The sequence below is a fragment of the Lepidochelys kempii genome, chromosome 2 (genome assembly GCF_965140265.1).
Source record: "Lepidochelys kempii isolate rLepKem1 chromosome 2, rLepKem1.hap2, whole genome shotgun sequence".
NCBI classification, from domain to species: domain Eukaryota; kingdom Metazoa; phylum Chordata; order Testudines; family Cheloniidae; genus Lepidochelys; species Lepidochelys kempii.
In genome coordinates this window covers 74,205,138-74,232,179 of record NC_133257.1, presented here as the reverse complement: position 1 = coordinate 74,232,179, position 27,042 = coordinate 74,205,138, and the positions used below count along the sequence as shown (strand labels likewise).

Sequence of the window (27,042 nt, the reverse complement as noted above, 5' to 3'; positions counted from 1 at the left end):
TCACCCCGTCCCGTACCACAACCCCCTCCCACACCCAAAAAGCTCTGCTGCTGCTGGGGAGGAAGGCACGGAGCCAGGTAGGGAGCCTGCCGGCCCCGCCAAAATGCTCTCCCGCCCCTCCCAGCACCAGGGGGGTCCTGGGGTGCCACCCATGCCCACCCAGCACCAGCGAGAGTCCTATGCCACGTGCCACCACCCACAACTCCCCAGCACCAGCAGGGGTCCTGAGCTGTGTGCTGCCATCTGCACTCCCGCAAGCAGCCGGATTGCCCTCCCCAGCACCCGTGGAGCCCCCGAGCAGTCCCCCCCAAAGTTTTATTCACTGGTATTTTTAGTAAAAGTCATGGACTGGTGACAGGCCGTGAAAATTTGTTTACTGCCAGTGACCTGTCCGTGACTTTTACTAAAAATACCTGTGACTAAAACGTAGCCTTAACTATAACCACCAGATCATTTTCTGCAGTACTGCCACCTAGCTTGTTATTCCCCATTTTATATTTGTATATTTTATATTTCCTCCCTAAGTTTAGTACTTTGTACTTTTTTTTTAATTAAATTTCATTTTACTGATTTCAGACCAATTCTCCCATTTGTCAAGTTTGGTTTGAATTCCAATCCTGTCCTCCAAAGTGCTTGCAACCCTTCCCAACTAAGTGTCATCCATAAATTTTAAAAGTGTACTCTATACTCCATCATCCAAGTCGCTAATGACAGTGTTAAATAGTACCAGACCCAAGACATAACACTACAGGATTCCACTTGATAGGTCCTTCCAGTATGACAGCAAACAATTGATAACTACTATTAGTATGTTCTCTCAACCAGTTGTGTAACCCCCTTACAGTTATTTCATCTAGGCCACATTTCCTTAGTTTACACATGAGTATCTCATATAGGACAGTGACAAAAGCCTTACTGAAGTCCAGATATATTACATCTACTATAAAACCCCCAGTCACTACATATCCTAACTCCCAGGCTGCTGCCACAAAATCATCTTTCCTACCCCCTGTATATATCATTTAGAGATAATTTCTTTGGCATATATGACTAACTCACACAGAGAAGGAGCTCATTCTTTTCCATATGAATGCTCCCGTGGCCACTCCCAGTAAAATATCACATCCAAAATATTTTTCTTTGAAAGAAATAAAGAAAGATTTGGAAACAAGGTTTTGGTTTTACATTTTAACCATTATTAGTTGACAAAGGGCTATTGGAAAAAAGGCAAGTAAATATAATAATATAGGTTATTATTTAATATTGGGGAAGAGGTCATGAATTCTTCACACAACTCCCATTCCCAGAACCAAATGGGGGAGCATAAGAGGGCTAGTGGCTGAGGGTACTGCTAAGTAGGTGGAGCCCTCTCCATCAATGCAGAAAAATACGTTTTTTGAACCCCATATTTGTTACAAAATAGCCTTTAAACTCTAAAAACTATTGGGCTCCATTTTTACTTTGTGTAACTGTGGGACCAGGACACTTAAGTCAGAAGCATCACTCAGTTTTTTGACGTTTTGCTGTAAAACATCTGTAAAACTCTGATTTATTTTACATACAGATATAAAAATCCCACACATTTAAGAAATTGGCACAGAAATGCCAGTAAATCAGAAACCCAATTTAATGAGGAGCCCTGAGAATGGAAAATAATTGATCCTCTGGTAAGAAGGGAACTGCACTGTAGTTTACCTACAACTTCAATGTCATGGCTTGGCTTAGTTAAGATTGTTTCATTAGCCATCTAAAAGGATGAGAGACCGGATGGTTTATTCATTCCATTTCACAATAAATCAGTTTCAACTCACCTAGTGACTTCTCATCTGTATGGGTCAAGGCCAGACTTTCCAAATACACAACCAATGCTTCAAACACAAATTGCTCTACGAGAGAATTTTCTTCCCTATAAAATGAGGAAGAGAGTAAATATGCTAAAAAGCATGCATAGGAGTAACAATAGGCAAGTGAATATGAAACTCAAATATGAAATTTAGAAATAAGTTAAACACCACATTTCAAATGAACAAAGAAATATCCTATGCTTCTTAACACAGACTGCAAGAGTATTTTAGACCATTATCAGCAAAAGAGAAAATTACCTAGCCATCATTAAAAGTGGTACTTTATTTATTAAAAGTGGTACTTTATTTAAAAAGAAAAACTGTTAACTTATCATTTTTATCTGGCTTTGGGACGAAAATTCGCCACCTCAGCCTCACTGCTCTCCACCCCACATAGAACCCAAATATTTAGGCTCTCTGTGGGTAAAGTCAATTTCCCTCACAGTATATAGTCTTAAGAGGTCTATTGATACAGCTTCTTTACATATTAATAGTCAGCATCAACCAACCTCAGTGTAAGTGGATAAAAACCTGGGTTCTCTTCTCAAAATGTCTCTCTCCTCTAGTATATTAACATTGCTTATTTTAGTCTAGCTTAGCTACCGTTCAAGTTTTCAGCTCACCTAAATTCTCTATAGATGTTGTTAAAAGCAAGCGCAGCTCCCAGCCTCTTCAAAGCATTAGGGTGAAGAGCAAGGCTGTACAGTCGCTTGAAGAGTGACTTGGTGTTCACTGGACTTTTCTCCTGCTGTTGCGGCGTTGTCTGCTTAATGGACCATTTCATAAATTCTCTAACACACTGACCACAGAAGTCTCTCAAAGAGCTGTCAACAGGATCCACTATCCCATCCTGAAATTAAGGGCAGACTGTTTCATTACAAGAAGTAGAAGCTTCAAGGCTAGCATTGCTGTGGTTTTCTACTTCATACAAAAGCAGGTTTCTCCCTCCCCATTATAGGCCTACTTTCACTTTAGTGCCCAGATGAAAGGAGTCAACACCTGCAATATGTGAGAGAGAGAATAATGTAATATAAAAGGTGAAGAACTGGACAGAATAAATGTCTGGGGAAAAAACTCCAACAATCTTCCAGGGTAGAGGGAAAATGTTAGACTCTGTCTTATATTAAGGTTTATTTATTTATTAAGAAGTGCTCAGATTCTAAGGTAACAGGAATCTGATAAGAACCTAGAAAAATTAGATTAGACAGTCAGAACTAGGTTCTAAACTTGGTGCTATCAGAGGCTTGCTGTATCATTTTGGGCAAGTTAATTTCCAAGCCTCAGTCTTCCCATCTATAAGAAGAGGACAATATTTATCATAGCCGTCTCATAGGGGAGGTGAGATCTATTCAATTAATGTTTGTGAAGGGCTTTGAGAACCTCAGCTATAAGTGCTAAATATCATGTATTATTCCAGTGGACAAATATAAGAATAAGCATAGAGAAAAAATAATTCACAGTATAAATGGCTCAAAAAAAAAAAAAAGTTTGCGCGGGGGGGGGGAATTCGTGTATGTGAGTAAGCTTTTAGATTAAAAATAAAATTCCCTACTGAAGTCATCCAGACACAATACCATTTGCTCAGTAAAAACTGACTTCCTGCATTAAGACAGTACTTCACAGATCATCTACAAAGGGAAGGGATGTTGGTCCCCTTTTTTTATCTTTACAATATATAAAGGCAGCTGGAATTGTTTGTTTGTTTGGGGACGAAAATAACTAAGTTTTTTTTCTGCTTGTAGTTTCTATTTGAAATTCAGAGTCTTGTCTACTCATTTTCCCCCTGGAAGTTTATGAACAACTGGAGAACTAATACAATGACATCACAGTATTAATGAAGCGTATCTTAAGAGCCGAGTGGAAAAAGGATATTTAACCAGACTATTTCTGGGTAGTATTTTTTTTTTAATACCTATTTCAGCTGAATACCAAAGAAATGGGAGAAAGTTCTTTTGGTTAAAAATTCCATTCACCTGACCACTGTGATAACCTTAATTGATCAGTATGGTGCAAAAAGTAGTTAAACTTTTGCCTGAATAATAGCTGCAGAAAACTTTCAAACAGGCCATACAAAATGGTATTTTAGTACTTTCTTGTACATGCTGATCACAAAAAGGATGGCTAGGATCTTTCCAAGATTAACAATATGCTTGCTAATTTTTAAGATACTTGACTTATTTAGAGATTGTCAAGTGAAAAAAAAAGATGAAGGATTCACAGGAGTATAAAGCCCAACATAAAAGTAAATAATAATGAATAAAGATGGCCTGTGGAGGAAAGTAATAAATTGGGTTTCTTCTTTACATGAGAGGAAAATCTGTAAAATGTGTATATTTGTTGTTAGAGTTCCTTTAGCAGATCATACTTTACTTTTTAAAAGACGTCACACACGAATAATAAATAAAAACAACAACAACAATAATAATAATAAAAAGAGAAACCAACTTCCTACCAGAATAGCTTCCAGCAATGCAACTGTGTCCTGACTTTCAAATTTTTTGTTGTTGGTGAACCAGTGAATCAATTCAATGACTAGAAGCTCATACAACTGCCTTGTTACCTGAAGAGATGAAAACCACCACCCAATAGGTTAAAATATATATTTACATTCTAGCTTGTTTTCATGTGACAATGAAAAAAAATGTATTTATTTATTTTTTAAAAAAGGAGGAGTCCGTAAAGTGAATGAGTGAAAAGCCAATAATTTCATAATTATAGGTCCACATATCCAACAGCAAGGATTAAAAGCAGCATTTGACTTGGAATCATCTAGACTCTGTTTTCCCTTTTCAGGTCCTCAAAGCCAAGAGCTCACCACGCTCACTCTCACTCACATCGTACATCACAACAGCAACCTTCTGGTTGACACTGGTGCATACAACCAGACTTTGAAAGGAAGGCAGGTAGGTAGAGCAGTATATTTGGTTTTTAAACCATACTCAGTTTGGGGTTTTTTTTAGCATCTTTTTACCCTTACTATTTAATATGTTGTTGGATTTTAACACTTACTTGAAGGTAAATTACCACCAAATATTGACATCTTGACAGAAAAGAGCATTTAAAGAACTTAAATGTGCCAAATTCAACTTTGATGTAATTAATGTATTTCCTTCAAGGTTGAATTTAGCCCAATGTCTGCAAAGAGGGTTTTACTTCAATTGGTGTAGTCATTTCCTACATATTTTTCAAAATGCAAAGTCTATTTGATCTCAGTCTCACATAGACTGAGGACACCATATGGGCCCCATGCACACTAACTTCAGACTTGCACTGCTGTAATTGGGCACATCACCACTGACTTCAGTGGAGCTGTACCCACACTTACACCAGCAAATAGACTTGATATCTAAATCTTTTTATTTTGGTGCACTGGAAGAGAAACTCAGCTGGTGGGTCTTAAGACATAATTCTTTTATAGGATGAAACATTTCAGAATTTGAAAAATCTTGTATGTTCAGTAATTTTAAACTGTGAGACTCAGCTTCCCATCTGTAAAATGAGGATGATAATACCTTCCTACAAGGGATGGGAGGGTTAATATGCTTTGAGATCTTTGTCTGGAAGGTGTTATAGAAGCACACAGAATTATGTACATCATCATCTCCAGATACCAAATATCACAAATTGTGCCTCATGTATTTTTTCTCTGGAGCATGGCAGCTGTACATTAACTGTGTATTTGGAATGATTAATTCCCCCCTCCCAAAATTAACTTATTTTGCTACAGAAATCAAGAACTCATACTTTGGAAAACTCTTGGAATGAATCAGAGAAGACTGTTCTTCAAATGATACTCTTGTGAATTAACCTGGATTGAAGTCCATCACTGGACTTTTCTAGGAGGCTTTTGTCTTCCACTTTGGAAGCTTGGGGGATAAGGATCTCAGTACACAAAAAGTATTTATTTAAAAAAAAAAAAAAAAAGGCAGCAACATGTGCCATAATATTTTATATCATGTAGTAAATGTATTCCAAAATTTTGACGCTTTTAACCAAGCTATAAAGGAATTTTCTAAGATATAACAGTACAAAGTGTGAGTTTCAGTAGGAGGCACAAACAAATAAATGTATTTACCTGGTCTACATCGCAGGCAAGCCGAAGCAGTACAGGAAATATTCGTTTACACAGCTGATACATGGGTGGGGAACCTGGATGTCCATCTGGCATTTGAGATGCCTTCCCCAACATGTACATAACTATGCTATGCAAGAGCTCACATGCTGCAACCTGCAATAAAAGTTTAATCAGCCTTTTTTGTTATGTACCAGTTACTTATACAAGAAAGAAATGGGGTCGGGGGAAATTCTTATCACTAATGCATGTTAATGAACTGGTTTTGATCTATACTGTATCCTCATCCTAGCAACAAATATTGCACTAAGAAATACTTCAATACTGTGCTCACTAAGTAATTCAGATACTAATACAGTTTTTCATAGCAAGTTATTGCCTCCCATTTCATTGTGCACAATTGGGGTTTTTGTTTTTTATGTTTTTGCAAAAGATACGCTCTAGGAATTATTTTGGGGAAGTTCTATGGCCTGTGTGTTATACAGCAGGTCAGGCTAAATTGTCACAATGGTCCCTTCTGGCCGTGGAATCTATGACCTGGAGAAAACACATTATTGAAAACCATTCATGGCCTTTCATTGCTATTGCCACTACTGGCCTCGTCTTTCTTTGGAAACCATGATCCCAACCCAGCAAAGAACTTAAGCATGTCCTTAAATACTTTCCTGCACAAATGCCAATGGATAAGGAAAATACAAGCTTGCTTACTATGCCAGGGAAGGGAGGCCACATAACACACAAAAAAAGCTCTCTCTAAACCCTCATTTTCACTACAAGTCTAACCATGGAAGCACATGGCTGTACAGTACAGTTCAAAGGATCTATGTTCTATAACTTTTTAGTTTATAGCGTGGAGAGCAACATGATTATAGAGCTGCATCAAGGAACCATGTTACAGTCTAGGATTTAGTCAAAAACAGAACAGTCTTCAGAAAGGAAGTAGATCTTTTACAAGCATTAGCTGACAATTATTTAATAATGAAAACAAACACAAAAATGGCAATACTTTAGTTTGCCTGTCGCTAGCAGATAGAGCTAATTCAGTCACACGAGGCAAGAACAAATCCAGGTAGATGACTGGCTTCATGTCTGCAAAGGGTACAGCAAAGCTCAGGCGCTTCTCAGTGTCCCAGGACACAAATTTCTTCATCATCTCTTCTGCAGAAGCAGCTAGTATATTAGGAAGAGAGCAAAACAAAAATAAGCTTTATGCTATGCAACTAACCAGATAATAAAAATCAAAACACAAGTCATAAAGCACTGAGATTTTCAGGCATTTTGATAGAGTTGTTTGACTAACCCCGCCAACTTCAAACAAGGGGTGCATCAAAGTACCTAGCTAATCAAGGTAATTGTCAGAATAATGGTGGTCTCACTTTCACAGAAAAACAGCTTCACTGTCACTTGGAGAAAGAGTAATTGCTGCCAACTTGTCACAAGACAGCATTACTATCCAACTCCAACAGAGGTAATTTCAGAGTAGTTTATAAATTTGGAACATATTGGAACATGCCTGTTTCAGAACACTTCTCTCAAAAGTCTAATATGGATTTTTTTGGTCTGCTACTGTTACAAGCAACACTTAGAGGTGGGATTCTACAAATTGGATCTAGGCAGGAAGACCCTTGGAAATGCACAGAAACTCACTAATTTCAAACAGGACTCAGTGTGAGTATAGGGTCTAAACAAGTGGATCCAGTTACAAGGTATGACCCTAAAATGTCTAAAATTAAAAGAGAAAATGATAGTTAACCTGGGGAGTGGAAGGGGTAAATGGGAGGCGGCAAAAACTGAGTCCGACTTCACTTTGTACAGTCAGTTTCAGACTTTTCCATTAATAGTCATCAAAGGGACCAATCCCGTGTATAAAGTGAAGTATATGTGTAAGGCTTTGCATGATTGTGGGCTAAGTGACCTTTCCGGGTATGTCTACACTGCAAGCTGAGAGGTGTAATTCCCAGCTCAGATAGACAAAAATGCACTAGCTCTGCTCAAGCTAATGTATTAAAAATAGCAACATGGCCATGGTGGCTTGAGCTAGCCACCAAGTACAACCCTGACTGAGGTCCTAGATACATACTCAGGTGGCTAGCCCAAGCCACCACCTGTACTGCCGCAACCACGCTGCTATTTTTAGCATGCTAGCTTGAGCGGAGATAATGCATGTATGTCTACTCAAGCTGGGAATGGCACTCCCAGCTGCAGTGCAGACACACACTTATCATTCCATAATAGGTTTTACTTTCTTCTTGTGAACTGGAAAGCTTAACAAAATAGAACCAGCCTACTAAAATAGTGTTTTATTTGGTAAGGTCACCTTATTTCATAAAAGGATAACATTTATGAACCTGCACTTAAAGTCAGTTGTAAACGAGAGAGAGCATAAAAAAGTGTTTAATATTTTTCGACACTCACCTGTAACTAAATTTCGATTGATCTGCCCTCCCAAAGATCCAAGAAGCCGAACCACTCTAGTTCTTACAGCTTCCAAGGACAGGTCTTCTTCCTAGATAATTCAGAACTTCATTAGAAAAGTGAAGAGACAGTGGGGCTACACACGCATGTGTGTAACTTTACAAATATAAGTGGATACAGGATTAGGGTCTTAGTAAATTCCTGTCCACAAAGTTAAAACAGTTGGGGGTAGGGGTGGAATTCTTGCCTCAGTAAGAGACAGAAGCACTGGAAAACATTTTATATATATTTTTATCTGGCTCCATATGCAGTTCCTCTCCCTAGTAAGATTGATTCTGAAGGTATCAAAACAGTCACCATATTTTGTGACACTTCAGTGGCAATTTCTGCAGGAAAGGTAAAATAATTTTGTGGCACATTTGTCTCTGTTCTGCACAGGAATATCACATGACTACAGAATACAATGTTGGGTGCAGAATTTCACAAAATCAAAACACTTAAGGTAAAGATTTTTTTAAAAATAGGGGTTTAAAGTAAGGCTCCTAAATCCATATTTAGGCATATGCTTGATTTTCAGAAGTGCTGAGTATCCAGCAGCCAACAATGATGTAAATTAGTTTAATGTATAAACTAGCTGGCTTTGTTCATAAACTACTGGATCTGACACTGTCTGCACAAATAGAAAGACAAAGCGGATGAGGGAATATCTTTTATTGGACCAACTTCTGTTGGTGAGCGACCAGCTTTTGAGCGACAGAGAATAGTAAAACATATTACCTCACTCACCTTGTCTCTCTAATACCCTGGGACTGACATGGGTATAACACTGCATACACAACTAGGATTAGCTATTGTTTACCTGCTTAAAACTGTCTCCTTCCAGGTAGTTTATAAATTAAATTACCCAAATTAAATTACATATAAATTAAACTATGCCACTGTTTTCTAAAGAGAGAGAGAAGCCCCTGGGTTGGATGAGTGATATGCCTGACTTTCATGAGTTTCAATTACATTTTGGATGGGATACAAAAATTTCCACAAAGTACCATTCAGAACCACTATAAAACCAGATTCTGATTTTAGTGTGGCTTGAATACCAGTCAGGAAAATATCAGATACTTCTTCTGAGCAAGGCCGCATGTACTCTGCAGCAAACAGGATGTAAATCAGCAGCAGTCTGGTGGATGTTCTGGAAATTCTGAAGTAGTTTTTATTATATAGGGCTTTTTAAAAATTTTACTGAAATACATATAAAGTTAAACACCACAATCAGTTAACTAATCCCTGCATTATTCATGTGATATTCAATTCCAATTATTTCATACTGTTGCACATTTTCAATATACCACAGATTATCAGGTTTATGTTTCAGAGTTAATACCTCATTGAGATGAGTGGGACAGTTCACCTCTCAGTGCTACTGTTCCTGGTTATCCGCAGATTTAGGAAGACAATTCTGCATCAATCTGTACCCAAGATTTACTCTGCAATTGTACGGGCCAGAAACAGATTTTCAAAAATAAAAGCTTAAACTCTTGAGCCCAATTCTGTGGCAAGAAGTGATTTCCACAATCAAGGAATCCACAGGGCCCTGTTCACAAGCCTATATGTGCAGCATCTGATTTTGGAAGGCATCTGACAACATCAGTTTATTCAACATGTCAGTCAGGCCTCATATTATATACAAGAAAAAAATACATGAAACGTCACTAAGAAAAATGAGAGAATTCATGGTTACATGCTGTTACTGCCAGCAAATAAATGATTCACTCTGATTTAAGATATAAACAGTGTATTTTCACATCTACTTCTGAAAAGATATAATACTTTTTGGTTTTGAAAGCTGAGCAGAACAGAAGTGTTAATGTCAGTTTCAATAGAGAAAGAAGGATTTACCAATGAAGGGGTCTTTGCTTTTTTCAGACGTTGTATCACAACTTTGTTAAATCCTTTCTGGGCTGCACGAGAAAGCTTCCTCACTTCCCAATTATTCTGGGATTCATCTGATCAAAAAGAAGCAGCTTATTAATGCCCATATACTATAATGTATACTGCCCATATACTCAAATCCACTGAATTTATTCTCTTAAAAGTGATTTTGCAAAAAATTAAGTTCCTTTTCAGATATCTGACATGGAAAAACTCTTCATGTTATGGAACCGACTTTAAGCTGACTCAAAGGAAACTTAACACCAGAAAAGAGACAAGAGGACTATTGTCATCAACCATTGGGAGCATGGGTGAACTGAAGACAGGACTTGCTTGAACTTGTGAGGTGCACAGAGAAGGGCAATAGCCATTCTCTAACAGAAAGCTTTCCCCCCCACCAGGCAATTTACAGGGTGGCACAAGATTGGCCATGAAGAGGCTCTGCTAATTTTTCAGAAATTATTATTACACAACAGCTAATTGAGGTGTCAGTAGAGGTAAAATTTCACTATCCAATATAGGCCTTTTACTTGAGCACTGAAAAAGCCAGTTATTATAGCTGGAAGTGAAGACCAGTAACTGGGGTTATTGCCCACTCATGGGTACACAGAACTCCCACTAACATCACAAAACTTACCACAATAAACTAGGGGTAATACAACAGTTATTGTCCTGTTAGCTACTGCTGAAAACAATATGAAGGATGGCGCAAATATACTGATACCATTTGCTATTGTTGGGATTCTACTTGCAGCAGTCACTGATCTCTCAGTTTAAAAAAAAAAAAGCAGCACAATTCTTGTTTGTAGAAGAATCTCCTAATATTCCACATGCAAGAGTTTCTACAATAAGCTGCAAGTATCCTACATCCGCACCCTCATGCTCTACTGAATTTTTTATTATATTATACTTGAATATATTAAAACTTGCAAATGCCCCCAACTCTGTATTTCTATACCATCAATGTTTTCTACTACATACCTGCCAATCCAGTGGTTTTCAAATAGCCATCGAAGAGAGGAAGGACATCCTTGTAGTAAGGCTGTATTATATGTTTGGGAATGCGAGCTGACCAGTCTTCCAGGGCATCCAGCCCCACATCAGCCATTGGGGTATAGCTGAGGCCCAGCTTAAATGCACTCTACATATTAAGCCAACAAAGCTATTAAATATTTTGGGAATCAATACTAAGATTTAAAGAAAAGATACCTTTATGAGTAAATTATAACACTATAAATTATAATGTCCTTTTATATCTTTAGTTCCTTAAGAGCTGACATGCTAATGTACCAAACATTTATTTTACTATATTACAACATTGGAACTCCTTTGCATGATCACAACCTTCAGGTGGAGCTGCAAACATCACATTTTAGCCATACAAATTTACCAGCTCACACAAAAGGGTCAATGACCCAACTTTTTATCAATGATGATGCTAGTGCAAAAGTGAAAGATTTCTTACCTGTCCGTCAAAAAAAAAAATCATATACAATTACAAAATTTTGCAAGAGTGATTTTAAAAACAAAAGCCAACAAAGAATGTTAATTATACATCACACTGACCCACCTGCAATGCAGGAATGTATGCTTTGATATCAAGCATGATGATGTCATGTGGTAAGGAGAGTACAAAGGTTAGACATGATGCTAACAACTCGTCTTTGTACTGTTTCATTTTTGCTGTTACCTAAAATTCAGAAATGTAACAATAATAATTGAGCAGATCATTTGTTTAGTTGGTAAACAAAACCTTAAAGGATCTTGAAAGTGTTGGCTTTATCACTGTATGTTGCTATATAATTCATATACCACAGGAATCTCGTTTAGTGACTGGAACATAATGGGTAGGATAACAGAAATTCACAGCAGCTCAGAAAATACCCTGAGGGTAAAAGTTGTACTTAAGAGTTGGTATTTTAGGTACTGTAGAATCAACCAAAACGTTTAAACCCCACTGGAAGAGAGGGTTTTGTGAGGTTTCATGGTTTTGGTATGATTTTAGTTCAAAGTGTAAATTAAAAATCTAGTTCTAATGAGGGGCTGTTCTGACATCACACGTTTAAAGTGTTTTTTCTTTTTAAATACTTCACTCACATCCCATATTATAAAAAAGTCATCATATCATATCATATCATATCAACAGTAATAGGATGATTTGTCTTATCTTGAAGAACAAATAAGTTCTATGAACTTGAACTTATCTCCTGACTACAATCAGTTTAAGGACAGTGCTTGCTCTTAATATTGTTAAACTTTGTTCTCCTGAACAAAACTCTAGGGCCAAAGATTAGATTTTAACTATGGAATTTTCTTCCTCCATTGGTCCGACAAAGCCTAACTTACTGCATACATAAGCATACTACAAAGCCTATGTATTCACATTGTTTTCTCTCAGGCGGTGCACTGAGTCTCATTTTTGAACACCAGAGTACGTTTTAACTGACATTATGTCAACTTACATTTGTTTTGTAATATGCATTTTTAAATATAGTTTGTGACAGATCCATTCTATAAACTGAAACAATAAATCTGGGTATAGGATCTGAATGCCACATAGAGAATAACTCATTATCATGCAATATAGAATGCACAACTGAGAAGTAACTGTATAGTTGTAGATCAGGAACTGCACATCCTTTGATTTGCTGAGATGATTCCACTGCAGTATGGTAGAATTTACCATGCATATTTAAAAAGAGAACTGACAATTGTTCCCCTTGAATTGATTATTTTCATTTAACAATGGAAGATGTGTTGCTATTTATTTTATACTAAGCAGCATTTCTTTCCCTGAAGTTCATTCTTGGCACTAATCATTTACTATGGGGGGATGGACTAAAAGGCATGATAATAGTTATATTTGTTTAATGAATCAACTTTACATTTAAGTTGAGTAAGGGATGTAAATGTCTTTCTCCCAAGTCAGAATCACTTCTAGTCATTTTGGAACTTTACTTAAAGAAAGAAAGGAGCATATCGTATAGTTTTATACTGCACTATTGGGTTATCTGACACAATCACTTCAGCTTACTGGAATGACCTTTTTCGGTCTGAAACATACCAGTCGGGGAGCAGGTGTTGATCCTACCAGAGACTCTTAAGGTGTTTTTGGTGACTAAGGGCTTGTCTACACTGGCAATTAACAGCACTGCAACTTTCTCGCTCAGGGGTGTGAAAAAACACCCGAGTGCAACAAGTTGCAGCGCTGTAAAGCACCAGTGTAAACAGCGCTCACAGCACTGGGAGCTACGCCCCCCGTTGAGGTAGGTTTTTTTAAAGAGCGCTGGGAGTTGCCAGTGTAGACTAGCCCTTATGCAGGCAGGTGGTTTATTTCTCCACCCAAATATAAGAGATTTAGGTTGTTGGCTGAGCAGCCAAGTCAGAAGAAGGCTTGAGCTGAATTTGATCTTATTGTTTGTTTGTTTCTACGTTAATGAAACCAAACCTTAGAAATGCAGCAAGTTTGGACTACAGAGTATTTGGACTGTGCTTGTAAGCAGGCAGGGAAAGGTACTTGCGCATGGTCATATTTATTTAAAGTAAGTATCTCTTATAACCCAAAATGCTGGGATAATACTGTATTATGATGGAGACAAAAATCAAAAAGATACTATTGTTAAAAATGCTGTACTGGAAATAACACTGTTTATATTGATATAGTAATAAAAGCCTAACAAAGAAAATGGTTTACCTCTTTTCCAAATTTTGCAAATAGTGCAAAGCAAGAGCTCTTCTCAGGGTCATCAGGGCATTTTTGGTAACTCTTTGGACTTATACCCTGCCAAACAGAAAACTATCATCACTGCTATGAATAATAAAAAAATATATACACAAAAGGTACGTGTTCTGGACAGACATCAAGTCTTGTTCCGCAAGTTAGGCTCAAAACAAAAAGCTACAGGATAAGAATAGGTTATTGCCTGAATACTAACAGATCTGCTAAAGTGAAAGCTTAAAATGTACGTTCATTCTCTTTTCTCAGCAAAAGTCACCATTACATACTACCAAAAGGCACTGAAGACAGTCATCCTCTCTGCTTTGAGGTACAGAGGCAACTAAATGTATGCAAGTACTAGCCAAAGTGATCAATATGCATGTGGATGGAGGAGTTTAAGCAGCAGCATCACTTCCTCTCCCCAGCCCTCACCCCAGGCCAAAGAGAAAACAAGAAAGATTCTCTCCATGAACAGTGTGCATATATGGCTCTGCAGGTTTATAAAGGTGCGGCTAGAAAGAGAGTGGGGTAGGAAAAGGCAGCTGCTCACCATAGCATCATCCCCTCATGCTAACCTGCATAAATGTCTACACAATTTCTGTGGAAATCAATGGCAACCTTCTTAGTTTGAACTTTTGTGAAAAACTGGTCCTTCCCTTCTACAGTTCTTGGAGCGGTAGGCACAGCCAGGCTCTTTGTAGGAACCATGCTCCTATTTTTGGTAGGAGAAGGTATGCAGTGCAGAAGGACAGCAGAAGGTGGTTCAACATCTGTGATTTTCCCTCCCTCACAGCTCTAAGGATATCCATTGAATTGAAGGACCTCCTTTGCCCAAAAGCTTCCTTGCACATGAATCCTCCTCCCACAACAGCATACAAACTCAGAGAATGAAAGAGTAATTTATTGAATTGGTAATTCTGCTTCTCTGAATTTATTGGACCATTTTCCTAGCTTGTATAAATCAGCCTCCTTCCATTGGAGCCAATGGATCTATGACAATTTATATCAGCTGAGAATCTGGCCAGTCACCTTAAACGTCAAACACCTTAAGTGCTAGGTGAGTTCTATTAATCTCACACTAAGAAGCTAAGATCCAGCAGAAAGGAATCCCGTATGGATGATATATTTTAAAAAGCTGAGTTTTCAGCCTAATTTCAGCTTTCCAATAGGTTTTTTTTTGCAAAAAGGCATAATTTGCACCCAAATTTTTAAATAAAAAAAACGAACAATAACTAATAAATATTTTCAGTTGTGCAAAAGTATATTTCAACTTGCATAGTCATTAAAATACAAAATGGGATGCTCCAAGTGAGAGTACTCACCTCAAAATATTTTATTTTCTTGGCAATTTTCATTGCAACAGAGAGCAATTTGTAGAATCCACTAATAAGAGGTAACCGTGTTGACTGTGTAATAAGCTCATAACCAAAGGAATACATCCATGGTTCAAAAAATTCAACATGCTTCTCTGGCAGAATTTCTCTGTAAAATAAATGCACAGGGAACATTCAAACAAAATAAATTGAAATGAGTTTTTCTTATACCAGCCTGAAAGTGAAAAACATCAGAACTGCCATAATGCAACAGACCAACTATCAGTATTGAAAAGAAATCAGTTACAGGAAACTAAAGAGGAAAGAGTAAAATTCCCAGACTGCCCCTAATTACACATTATATAGGGCACATAGAGAATTTCTTCCTGACCCCTCCAGTGATCACCCTTATAAAGAATATAATACAATACCAATCCTAAACACTTACAGATTACAATAACACTATTGTAGAGTTTGGGGCCTTCAATAGCGTAGTACATTTTAAAGGAGATCTTATGATCTAAAGCATGAGAGCTGAAAGTCCTCATAATTATTATATCCTACAATAGCTAGTGTAATTATATATGGTATTTTATTACAGGCAAGCATGTCTGAGAATAAAATGAAGGTGAATGACTAACTTATCAACCATCTTATAAGAATGCTAGAATGGTGACAAAAACCTCTAATATTGAATTGTAAGTTTCTGAAGTTTAAGCATCTGAAGCTAAAGCACTTAGAATATATGAATGACATAGCATTAAAGTGCAGCAGTCACACAGTTAATTCCTCACTCAATTTGAAGGGCATCATGTATCTTGGAGTTTGCTGCAAATCTTCTATACAGTTTCAGTGTATACTAATATTTTCACCCACAACCTAAATGTTCAAAATATGCTTACTGGCTTCCAACTAGTGTTCTGGACATTGTGCACTTTAAACAGACATCAAATATGGCCAGAAACCTACACACTCCCGCTGCATGAAACCAGGAAATGATCACACTCAATACTAATAGTTCACATTTCTATAGCATCTTACTATCCCAGCACCTACTCCAGAATTCCCAAATTATAGAACTTGCAGTACCTGCAGAATTCTACTAGGTTAACAAATGCTATAAAATCTTTAGGCTTAGTTGGCTGAAGGTTTGAAGCTGGATCAGAAGTAGGAACAACCAAAGCAGTGCCAGATTCATTTTCATCCTAGGGTGGGGGAAAGAAAAAAAAAAGGGGTAATATGTGCTTATTGTGCTTCAACAGAGCGGGCATTACAGATTGGAACAATACTTACCCACTGTTATCAGTCAGCAGCAGGGCAGGAAAAAGAATATACTCACTAGTTTGCTACACGTTAATCTATCTTTTTAAAAATAGACATATGTAATTCATTGGACTTGTAATAACTGAAAATACTCACTAAGAAAAACAAAAATAATGAGATCACAGGATGCCAAGGAGGGAATTTTGTCCGTCTTGAAGACAGCCATAATGGCAGTTTGGAAATAGCTTCCAGAAATAAAATTTAATACATTTTGACTATTATGAATTTTAACTCAAGGAGACTTCAAGGGTTACACTGTATGGAAAGAAAGACAAAAGACTGGGATTTGGGGTTTTCATCACAATAATTATTGTAAAATATCAGGCCTCACCTGTTCACTAACATTCAGTTTCTGAACTGTCAGGTCCAACTTCTCAATAATCTTCAATACTGATTTTATAAGTTCATCATACAACAAACGGTTCAGAGAAAGCAGTGGTGAATTTGCGATCAGAAACGTTTCATCTGCGAAAACGGAATCCTTTGTGGGAGAAAAAGGGATAAACTTCAAAACAATGGTAAGAGCTACTCTGAAATTTATATTCTTCCTTATTTTTAAACCTGTAAAGTTTTGGGGGATTGTGGTGCAGAGGGTTAGTACAGAAGCCTTTCACCCCGGGAGGCCAAATTCATCTTTGTTAAATTAATGTGATCGTCGCACCCTCAGCCCACATTCAGAGCCCATATCATTAAATCACTATACTGCAGCATGATTGGCTGCCTGCCTGGAAGAAATCTAGGGTTGGCATAGCAGGAATAAGAACAGGACAGGATTAGGATTCTTTGGCAGAACCAAGCAAGGCAGCCTGCACAATATATGGCTGTATGAGGCCAGGTGTTAGCCAGCGACGTTAGTTACTTGCTTTTAAGAGCAATAAACTTTATTCAAATAATAATCTTGGATTAATTGAATAAATGTAACAAAAAAAATCAAGGAGTTCAACTTTTTCTTGTTGGGTCTCAGCGTTAAGTGGGCTTTTACCTTCATTGTATCACAGTTCAATAGGCTTCTAAAAAGATCCAGATAGTCCTTATACGTAGGTACTTTCCATTTCCCAGTTCTGACCTCTCCAGCTGCTGTGGGCTCTTCCAATTTAGAAACTTCTTTTCCAAAAATCTCCTACAGGGCAGTGCAATAGATTAATATGTTAATATTTTTTAAACAACTGTACAATACATTGCATGTGAAACTACCTACAAGAGCCTCGGCTACATATTTTCCTTAGAAAGAGAAGAAGTCTCAATAAAGGCTAAGATAAGTAACTGGAAGTCACTTTTAGATCAGAAGACTGAAACAGACTGCTTCCTGGTTTTACCATGCTGGAGATAGAGTACAACTAGCTGCTTATAAAATTCTCCTGTGTATGCGCTGGACCTCTATTTCATTTTCTCTTCAGGTAATCTGTTAGTTTAAAGAGATTCTAATTCAATGCAGTGTAAGAGATTAATTGTTACATTTTAAAATTCCTTCACTAGGCAAGCGTTCTATCACAGGGTGGCTGTCCCGCCTCTAAGAGGAAATGGGCCCTCAGCCTCACCTGTGAGAAGATCAGCTCACTTCCCCAGGTGGGTAACAATGAGTGAGATCATGAGGTCATGTGATCAGGAGAAGGAAGGAAAGTACAGACTCCTAGGGGTAGTCCTTGGAAAGGGGAGCTCAAGTGGGAACATAACACTCCAGCTAGGCCTAGACTAGAAGTGCCAGGCATGACAGAAGCCTGGGATGCTGCAGCTGGCCTGAGAGAGCAGCTGTAGGAGAGTGCTGCAGGCAGTAAAAAAGGCTCTATTTGATTACAACCCAGCTCTGGGAGCTCCTGACACAAGGAGAGAGGAGAGTATTAGAACTCTGAAGGGAAGACAGACCCTTGGGAGGAAGGCCTGTGCCCAGCTTGGGACTGGGGCAAAGACTCTGGCCTTGTCTAAACAAACACTTAGTTCGCCACAAGCTGGGGTGTAAATCTACCTTGCATTAGCCTTCCACTGACTACCTCTCTGTGCAGACCCTACTGCCACACACTAAAAATGCCCTAGAGCACTTTAATCTACACCCCATTTTGAAACAGGAGCAGACAGTTAGTACACAGAAGGTGAGTATGCAACAGCTTGGCACCAACTAAATGTTCATATAGACAAGTTCTCTGTGGTTTGAGTTTGGTTTTGCAACACACTGTGAAGGTTTTAATAAATTGGACTCCAGAAGGGGAATGCATTGAATATTTGGATTGTGTAGACTTTAAGGGCTACGTAGCAGAAGGGGAAACTGAGGCAGGTCACAATAGAGCCACCCAAGCCACAAAGGGGTGCCTGAAAAGTGGTTGGCCCCTGTTACATGCTCAGTTAGATTTATCCTTTAGTCCATGTTAGTAAACATCACAGAAACTCCAAAGTCTGACTGATTAGTTACGATCTAGTTTGAGATGACCAATCTAAGCAACAAAGAGTTTAAGAGGTACAGGGCACCCTTTCTTGCTATCTTTTGAAGTGTTATCATTATATGAAAAAAATGAAGTTACTCACCTTCTCGTAACTGTTGTTCTTCAAGATGTGTTGTTCATGTCCATTCCAATCAGGTGCATGCACGCATGTGCATGGTAGTCAGAAAATTTTTCCCATAGCAGCCTCCACTGGGTCAGCCTTGGGGCCCTCTGGAGTTGCGCCTTCATGACGCTCAATACAGAGCCCTGCCACCCCCTCAGTTCCTTCTTGCTGGCTACTCCAACAGAGGGGTAGGAGGGTGGGTATTGGAATGGACATAAACACTACATCTCGAAGAACAGTTAGGAGAAGGTGAGTAACCATTTTTTCCTCTTTGCTGCTTGTTCATGTCCACTCCAATCAGGTGACTCACAAGGCCAAGTTCAGGAGGTGGGGTCAGAGTTGTCCACTGATTGGAGCACTGCTCTTTCAAAGGTCGCATCATCTCTGGCCTGCTGGGTGATTACATACTGCATGGTGAAAGTGTGTATGGAGGACCATGTCGCTGCTCTGCAGATTTCCTGGGTGGGAACCTGTGCCAGGAAAGCTGTTGAAGAGGCCTGAGCCCTGCTGGAGTATACAGTGATCAGAAGAGTTGGCACCTTCGCCAGGTTCTAGCACTCATGGATGCAGGATGTGATCCATGACGATATTCGCTGAGAAGAGACAGGAAGACCTTTCACCCTGTCCGCCACTGCCACGAATAATTGGACCGACTTTCAGAACGGCTTTGTTCTCCCAACGTAGAAGGCTAGCGCTCTACGGACATCCAATGAGCGAAGCCTTTGCTCCCTGCCGCTCGAGTGAAGCTTAGGATGGAATACTGGGAGGAAGATGTCCTGCTTGATGTGAAACTGGGAGACAACCTTCGGGAGGAAAGTCGGGTGGGGTCTGAGCTGAACCTTGTCCTTAGAGAACACAGCATAAGGGGGATCTGATGTCAGGGCTTTGAACTCAGACACCCTTCTGGCTGAGGTTATTGCTACCAGAAGCGCGCGAGGGAGAGGGAGAGAGAGAGAGTGTCTGTGTGCGTCTGTGTGCAAAGAGAGAGAGAGAGAGAATGTCACCAAAGGTTCAAAGGGTGGACCCAGGAGTCTGGAAAGGACCAGACTGAGATCCAAAGCTCGGACCGGCTGTCAGACCTGCGGGTACAGTCTGTCGAGACCTTTAAGGAAGCTACTAACCATAGGGTTAGCAAAGAGCGAGCGGCCCTCTGCTCCGGGGTGAAAGGCAGAGATGGCAGCCAAACGAACCCTTATTGATGACAGACAGTCCCTGCTGCTTGAGATGGAGGAAATAGTCCAACATAAGTGCCACAGAGGCAAGCGTTGGGGACGAACGGTGCTGCGCCAACCAGACTGAAAATCTCTTCCACTTGGCAAGGTAGGTAGCCCTGGTGGAAGGCTTCCTACTGCCAAGAAGGACTTGTCTAACTGGGGTCTGAGCAAGAAAGCTCCATCAGGTTCAGCCATGGAGCTTCCATGCCATGAGGCGTAGCAATTCGAGGTTCAGGTGTTGAAGACTGTCGTGATCCTGAGTTACTAAGTCCGGGAAGAGCAGCAAGCTGACTGAAGCTTCCATGGACATTTGCAGGAGTGATGCGTGCCAGTGCTGGAGCTCTCAATATCACTGAAGTTCTTTCCCTCTGAATCTTGAGGAGCACCTTGTGAACGAGCAGAATGGGCAGAAACGTGTATAGGAGATGGTCTCCTCATGGAAGGGGGAATGCATCAGCGATGGAACCAGCACTGTGATTCAGAAAGAAGCAAAGCTGCTGGCACTTCCTGTTGCGTCAGGTGGCGAACAGGTCTATCTGGGGAAAGCCCCATTGATGGATGATTGAGTTTGCCACATCTGGGCGAAGGGACCACTCGTGGCCACAGAACGACCTGCTGAGATAGTCCACCAACTCATTCTGTACTCTGGGGAGGTATGATGCTTGCAGATGTATCGAGTGCTCATCACAGAAGTCCCACAACAGGAGGGCTTCCTGGCACAGGGGAGAGGAACGTGCACCCCCGTTTGATGATATAGAACATCACTGTGGTGTTGTCTGTCATAACTGAGATGCATCTCCCTGTCAAGTGAGCTTGGAAAGTCTGGCACGCCAGGCGTATTGCTCTCAGCTCTCTGACATGGATGTGGAGAGCGAGTTCCACCCGATACCAGAGGCCTTGTGTTCCGAGTTCTCCCAGACGTGCTCCCCAACCCAGAGCTGACGCATCCATCATTAGCGAGAGGGACAGCTGAGGGCTGGTGAAGGGGACCCCTGCACGTACTATCCGTGGGTCGAGCCACCACCGGGGGGAGTCGAGAGCCAGGCGAGGCAGGGTTACAATCCTGTCCAAGCTGTCCTGGACTTGCCGACACACTAATGCTAGCCACAATTGAAGAGGTCGAAGTCTCAGTCTGGCATGCTGTACTACATATGTACAAGCCACCATGTGTCCCAAGAGTTTCAGGCAATTCCTTTCTGTGGTGGTGGGGAACTACCTGAGACCTCGTATGATGTCGCTGAGGGAATGAAACCTTGCTTCCAGGAAATATGCCCTGGCTTGTATCGAGTCCACTACTGCCCCTATAAACTCTACCCTCTGAACTGGGGACAGCGTTTATTTTCCCTCGTTCAGAAGGCGGCCCAGTTCGTCAAATGTCGCTCTTATGAAGTTGACTTGTGCCTCCACTTGAGACCTGGAGCGGCCCTTGATGAACCAGTCATTGAGGTACGGGAACACCTGTATCTGCCGTCTGCACAGGAACACAGCCATGACTGCCATGCACTTGATAAAAACACGAGGCACCACTGATAGGCCGAACAGGAGGACTGTGAACTGACAGTGGGTCCTGTTCACCACAAACCTGAGGTATTTTCTGTGGGACAGAGTTATTGTTATGTGAAAGTACGCGTCTTTCAAGTCGAGGGAGGCATACTAATCTCCTGGATCCAATGAAGGGATGATGGAGGCCAAAGAGACCATGCAGAACTTGAGCTTCTTTACGAATTTGTTGAGTTCTCAGAGGTCTAGTATGGGCCTAAGTCAGCCCTTGGCTTTCGGTATTAGGAAATACCAAGAATAGAAACCCTTGCTCTTCTGCTCCTGAGGAACCTCTTCCCCTGCCCCTAGCGAAAGGACTGAGTGCACCTACTGTATAAGGAGTTGCTTGTGAGAGGGGTCCCTGAAGAGGGATGGGGAAGGGTAGGTGGAAGGGTAGGAGGGCACGGAATTGGATGGGGTATCCCCCCTCTACCTTGCGGAGCACCCAGAGGTCCAAAGTGATACAGGACCATGCAGAGCAGAAAGGGGACAGTCAGGAGGAAAAGGTAAGGCAGCATAGGTCCAGTTTTTGTTCTGGTGTGCCATCCTTGACCGCACCTTCAAAAGACTGGTTTGGGGCTGGAGGTGGTTAGGGTTGGCCAGAGCCCTGGCCTGAGGATGGGTGAGGCCTTTTTCTGCCGTTCCTATTCCTCTTCCGGGAGCTGTCCTGTCAGTTCTATTGGTAGAACTGCGGAGGAGGTTGAGGTCTGAAATGCTTCTGCTGCATGGCAGGAGTGTGTAGGCCCAAGGATTTGAGCATGGCTCTAGAGTCTTTTACGCTGTGTAGCCTTTTATCGGTCTTCTCCAAAAACAGAGTCACACCCTCAAAGGGGAGGTCCTGTATGGTCCACTGGACCTCGTATGGGAGACCAGAGACCTGGAGCCCCTTCCCATGGCCACCCCATAGCCATGACTCTCGTGGCTACATCAGCACTGTCCACTAGAGCTTGGACGGAAGCTTGGGAAATTAGCTTGCCCTCCTCAAACAAGGCTGAAAATTCAGCACGGGGGTCTAGGAGAGCAACTCTGAAAATTTTTCCATTGCCACAGAGGTATTAAAAGAGTACTGACTGACAGCGGCCTATTGATTGGAAATGTGGAGCCGCAATCCACCCGTGAAATAGACCTTCCTCCTGAAAAGGTAGAGTTTTTTAGCCTCCCTGTTTTGGGGGGAGGGGCCTTGAAAACCTTGCTGCTTGCACTGATTAGCAGCATCCACAACAAGGGAATCAGGTTGCAGGTGGGAATAAAGATGTTCATAACCAGCACAAATTATTGCTGGTAGGTGCCAGTAGGTGGCAATGAGGCTGGGTTCTGTCACAGGGTTTTGGTGGTGTCCACAATAGTTTTTATGAGCAGTAGGGCAATATGGGAAGGTCCAGAGGCTGCAAGGATATCCACGATGGGATCAGAGTCCTCTACTACCTCCTCTGCCTTGATGCCCAAACCCTGAGCAACCTGGTGCAGCAATTGCTGCAACACCCGATTGTCTTCGAGCGCCGGGGCTATGGCGGTGCCAGTCAGTGCCTCATGTCCTAGAGGGTGAGAACTATATAGAAAAACAGAGATAAAGGCACTTGATAAGCAAGGGCTATGGGATGTTCAAACTAACCGTCACTGGCAGTAAGAAGGAACTGAGGGGGTGGCGGGTCGGCAGGGGTCTCTATTGAGCGCCATGAAGACGCGACTCCAGGGGGCTCCCAGGCCGACCCACAGAGGCTGCTACAGGAAAACTCCTCCAGCTACCGTGAATGCGCACACACCTGATTGGAATAGACATGAACAAGCACTCGAAGAACAGCAGCAGCTTACAGGGCTTTTCATTCATTAAGTAGTATGCAAAACTAGCACAAAAAAGACTTTATTTGTTTTTAAAGCTACCAGTTTATTTGCATCTTTTTGGTAACAAACATCATAGATCGCCAAAGAACAATCAGCTGACTCCCAAAAGGTTATTCGTACTTTACAGATCTGATAACTATATACAGTAGTCTCTGCCTTTTGCATTGTATAATAAAAAAAAAAAACACTTCCAGTGAAGAGTCTCAACAATTAACTTACCCTTGAGAAGGTGATTGGCTTGGAGCAGACTCTGACTAACCCTTGATGCACTGAAATAAAAAAAAATTATCTGAACAGATTTCAAAGGTACATCATCCAAATGATTCACTAAAAGAAAGAGGTGTATAACTTTATTTCTGGCATTCTGATAGAATTTGGGTTTTAAAAATACGGGGAGAGGAAGTTTATCAATTGGCAAGCACAACCAGAAGTGGATTCTAAATTTAAGGATCTCCCACAGGAAAACTTTTTTGAACTGCCTCCACATCACATTTTGTCAGCACTGCCTCATCCCCTCTCCAGGTCTGATGCTGGTTGTACTCAGAATTGAGCACCTGATCTAATGCCCATTGCAGTAAATAAGAAAAATCCTAATGGACTTCACTGAGCAGGGAGTCAGGACTTGTGTTAGAGTATGATACGGTGGGTGATCAGTTATTAAACAGAAAATTAATAAATCCCAATGTAATAAGAAAAACCCTTAATTTTATATTAATTGCAAGGCGTGCTGGGAAATCTTGGAAATTTTATAAACATTGAGAGACACTGTTCTGTTCACAGGATTGTATCTTAACAACATCACAAATTTAGAATTTTATTTTATGCCATTAATATATTCCATAAAGCAAAGAGTTCATCATCATGTATTTCTGATAGATTCTACAATAACATCAACCACAAGAGTGCTCCCAGGCCTAAACAGATGTACACATTTTTTAATATAAAGTTTAAGAATTTTGCAAATGGGAAACAGGGACTTTTTATTTTTGTTGGTAGACTCCCCCTCAACCCAATGTATCTGAACAAGAACAGTAACAGCTACCTCTGTTTTTTTAAAACACTATTGTTTCATTTACCCTTTTGTGTAAATCATCGTCACGTTCTCATACAAGGTTGTTACTCACCTGTAGAGGGAACTGGTAGAGGATGTTCAAGGGTAATGTAATCTGCACCCCAAACCCTCTACTGGCCTGGAGAGTGGGAGTCCTCAGGTTGCTCCCAAAATGGCCATTATCATTGAGACCATCTCAGATAAATACTCCACAAACTTATCTTCAACTGGTTTATCATTGTAGATGGAAAAATCAGGAGTCAGAAACACATACTCACCCACTGTGCTGATGAAACTCCAGAGAACTGGTCCCTTTCCTGCCAGGGCTAGGAAAACTTTTACTATGGATTTGCAACAAGCCGACTGCATTTTTACACTGTACTGTGGAAAACTATCTATCTGCACCACAATTAGACGTTCAAGAACTGGAGTGTACACTTCAGGAATCTAGACAAAATAAGAGCAGGAAAAAAAAGTGTCCAGTAAAAGCAACGATTATAATTTCATTAAACACTCAGGAAATTATGCAAATCATCTCAAATAAGAGGCAATTCCCAACAAAAGGTAAAAGAAGAGAAATGTTACACAATTATCTACTATCTTTTATTTACTGGTAAAAGAAAGACTTAGCAAACCACTATATGTGGACAGAGTTTAAAACATCAAGACAGACAGGAGTTAGTGAAGGCTTCTTGGGGCCACATTATGTCCCAGGAACAGAAAGGCAGTTTCTGAATGAAGGCAAGTGTTAGCAGAAACAATCATATTCATTTCTTATTATTATGAATTTAAAATGAGAGCTTTATTCACACAAAAGCAACCACAAACCAGAAGCCTAATCTGTTTTTATGCATCTGAAGCCAGGGCATTCAAGTACAGCTCATCTTACTCCCAACCTATGGCCAATGATCAGGAAGCCCTCATTCAAAACACACACTCCAGATACACAAAGGAATCCATGTAGACTCACTTGCCCGTCTCAGTGTGGCACTTTAAGTGTCAGACTTATCAGTGTGGGAGCAGATAAAGACAGTAGGCTTATACAAACACAGCTGATACAAAGCTGTGCTGTATTGCCGGAGAAACATTTCTCTTTCCATTGTTGTGTGAAAGACGGATTGAAACAAGAAAGTGACTGGATATATAGGGGGTAAGGGGTACATAGGGGAAACTGACTGTATATAAAGTGCTGTTGTATGCACAAAAACAAACTGAAAAAAACCCCAGTGACCTTAGTTTAACCTTAGTTTTAAAAGAAATGTAGAAGTGTGGCTATTAAGTTGATTATGACAGGTTTTAGAGTAACAGCCGTGTTAGTCTGTATTCGCAAAAAGAAAAGGAGGACTTGTGGCACCTTAGAGACTAACCAATTTATTAGAGCATAAGCTTGTGCTTATTTATAAATTATTTATTTATAAATATGTGCTTATTTGTGCTGGAAATCACTTTAGATAAGCTATTACCAGCAGGACAGTGGGGTGGGAATAGGTATTGTTTCATATTCTCTGTGTATATATAAAGCCTGCTGCAGTTTCCACGATATGCATCTGAGGAAGTGAGCTGTAGCTCACGAAAGCTTATGCTCTAATAAATTGGTTAGTCTCTAAGGTGCCACAAGTCCTCCTTTTCTTTAAGTTGATTATGTCCCTCTAACACAGATATCACCATGCCTGCCATTTCAACACAAGTGACCTAATAAGGGAGGGTGTGCACATCCAGAGACTGTTTTTTTTTAATTTCACTCCTGACTACTGTGCTTGTCCTATAATGCACCAATTGCCATAGTATTTACTGTTTTACCTAGTCTGTGTGTTATCCTTCCCTTTATTCAACAGACCTCTCATTAATTTTCTTAATATAGCACTATTCATCCCGCCTTCTAGGAGCAAAAGGTCAGCGTGTACATGCGGAGCAGCAAGAGTCACCAGGCACTCCCAAATTGGAGTCTCTTCTATTGTAGTTCAGTGCATCCTTAACAGATCCATATATGGCTCTAAAGGTACAAAATAATTGACTGATGTTTTAAATATTCCACTTACTGTATCTATGTGGAATATAACACTTGCAATTGACTGAAGGAAACTGGGTAGCTGATACACATGTTCATCTGCTGTCTCCGCCTCAGTGAGATACATTTGTTTACAGCGCTGAAGAAGCTCAACGTACATGAAGTCAACATCCTTAGAATTTATAGCTTTACAAGGCTTTAATGAGAGAAAGTAAAGTATCACTTCAATAATTAGT

General features: G+C 40.3%; 1 protein-coding gene across 1 annotated transcript in view; it reads right to left on the bottom strand.

Moving 5' to 3' along the window:
* PRKDC (protein kinase, DNA-activated, catalytic subunit) overlaps positions 1–27,042 on the bottom strand; it is a 154,490-nt gene that overhangs the window by 108,681 nt on the left and 18,767 nt on the right. The window contains exons 12-28 of the mRNA XM_073331241.1: positions 26,838–27,002; positions 25,077–25,245; positions 23,967–24,016; positions 17,597–17,734; positions 16,946–17,095; positions 16,381–16,496; positions 15,301–15,460; positions 13,955–14,041; positions 11,831–11,950; positions 11,242–11,401; positions 10,228–10,334; positions 8,332–8,422; positions 6,923–7,086; positions 5,920–6,072; positions 4,297–4,404; positions 2,468–2,694; positions 1,812–1,906 (exon numbers count right to left, since the gene is read on the bottom strand). Of these exons, the coding sequence (XP_073187342.1) occupies positions 1,812–1,906; positions 2,468–2,694; positions 4,297–4,404; positions 5,920–6,072; positions 6,923–7,086; positions 8,332–8,422; positions 10,228–10,334; positions 11,242–11,401; positions 11,831–11,950; positions 13,955–14,041; positions 15,301–15,460; positions 16,381–16,496; positions 16,946–17,095; positions 17,597–17,734; positions 23,967–24,016; positions 25,077–25,245; positions 26,838–27,002 (2,260 nt within the window). The remainder of the gene's footprint in view (positions 1–1,811; positions 1,907–2,467; positions 2,695–4,296; positions 4,405–5,919; positions 6,073–6,922; positions 7,087–8,331; positions 8,423–10,227; positions 10,335–11,241; positions 11,402–11,830; positions 11,951–13,954; positions 14,042–15,300; positions 15,461–16,380; positions 16,497–16,945; positions 17,096–17,596; positions 17,735–23,966; positions 24,017–25,076; positions 25,246–26,837; positions 27,003–27,042) is intronic.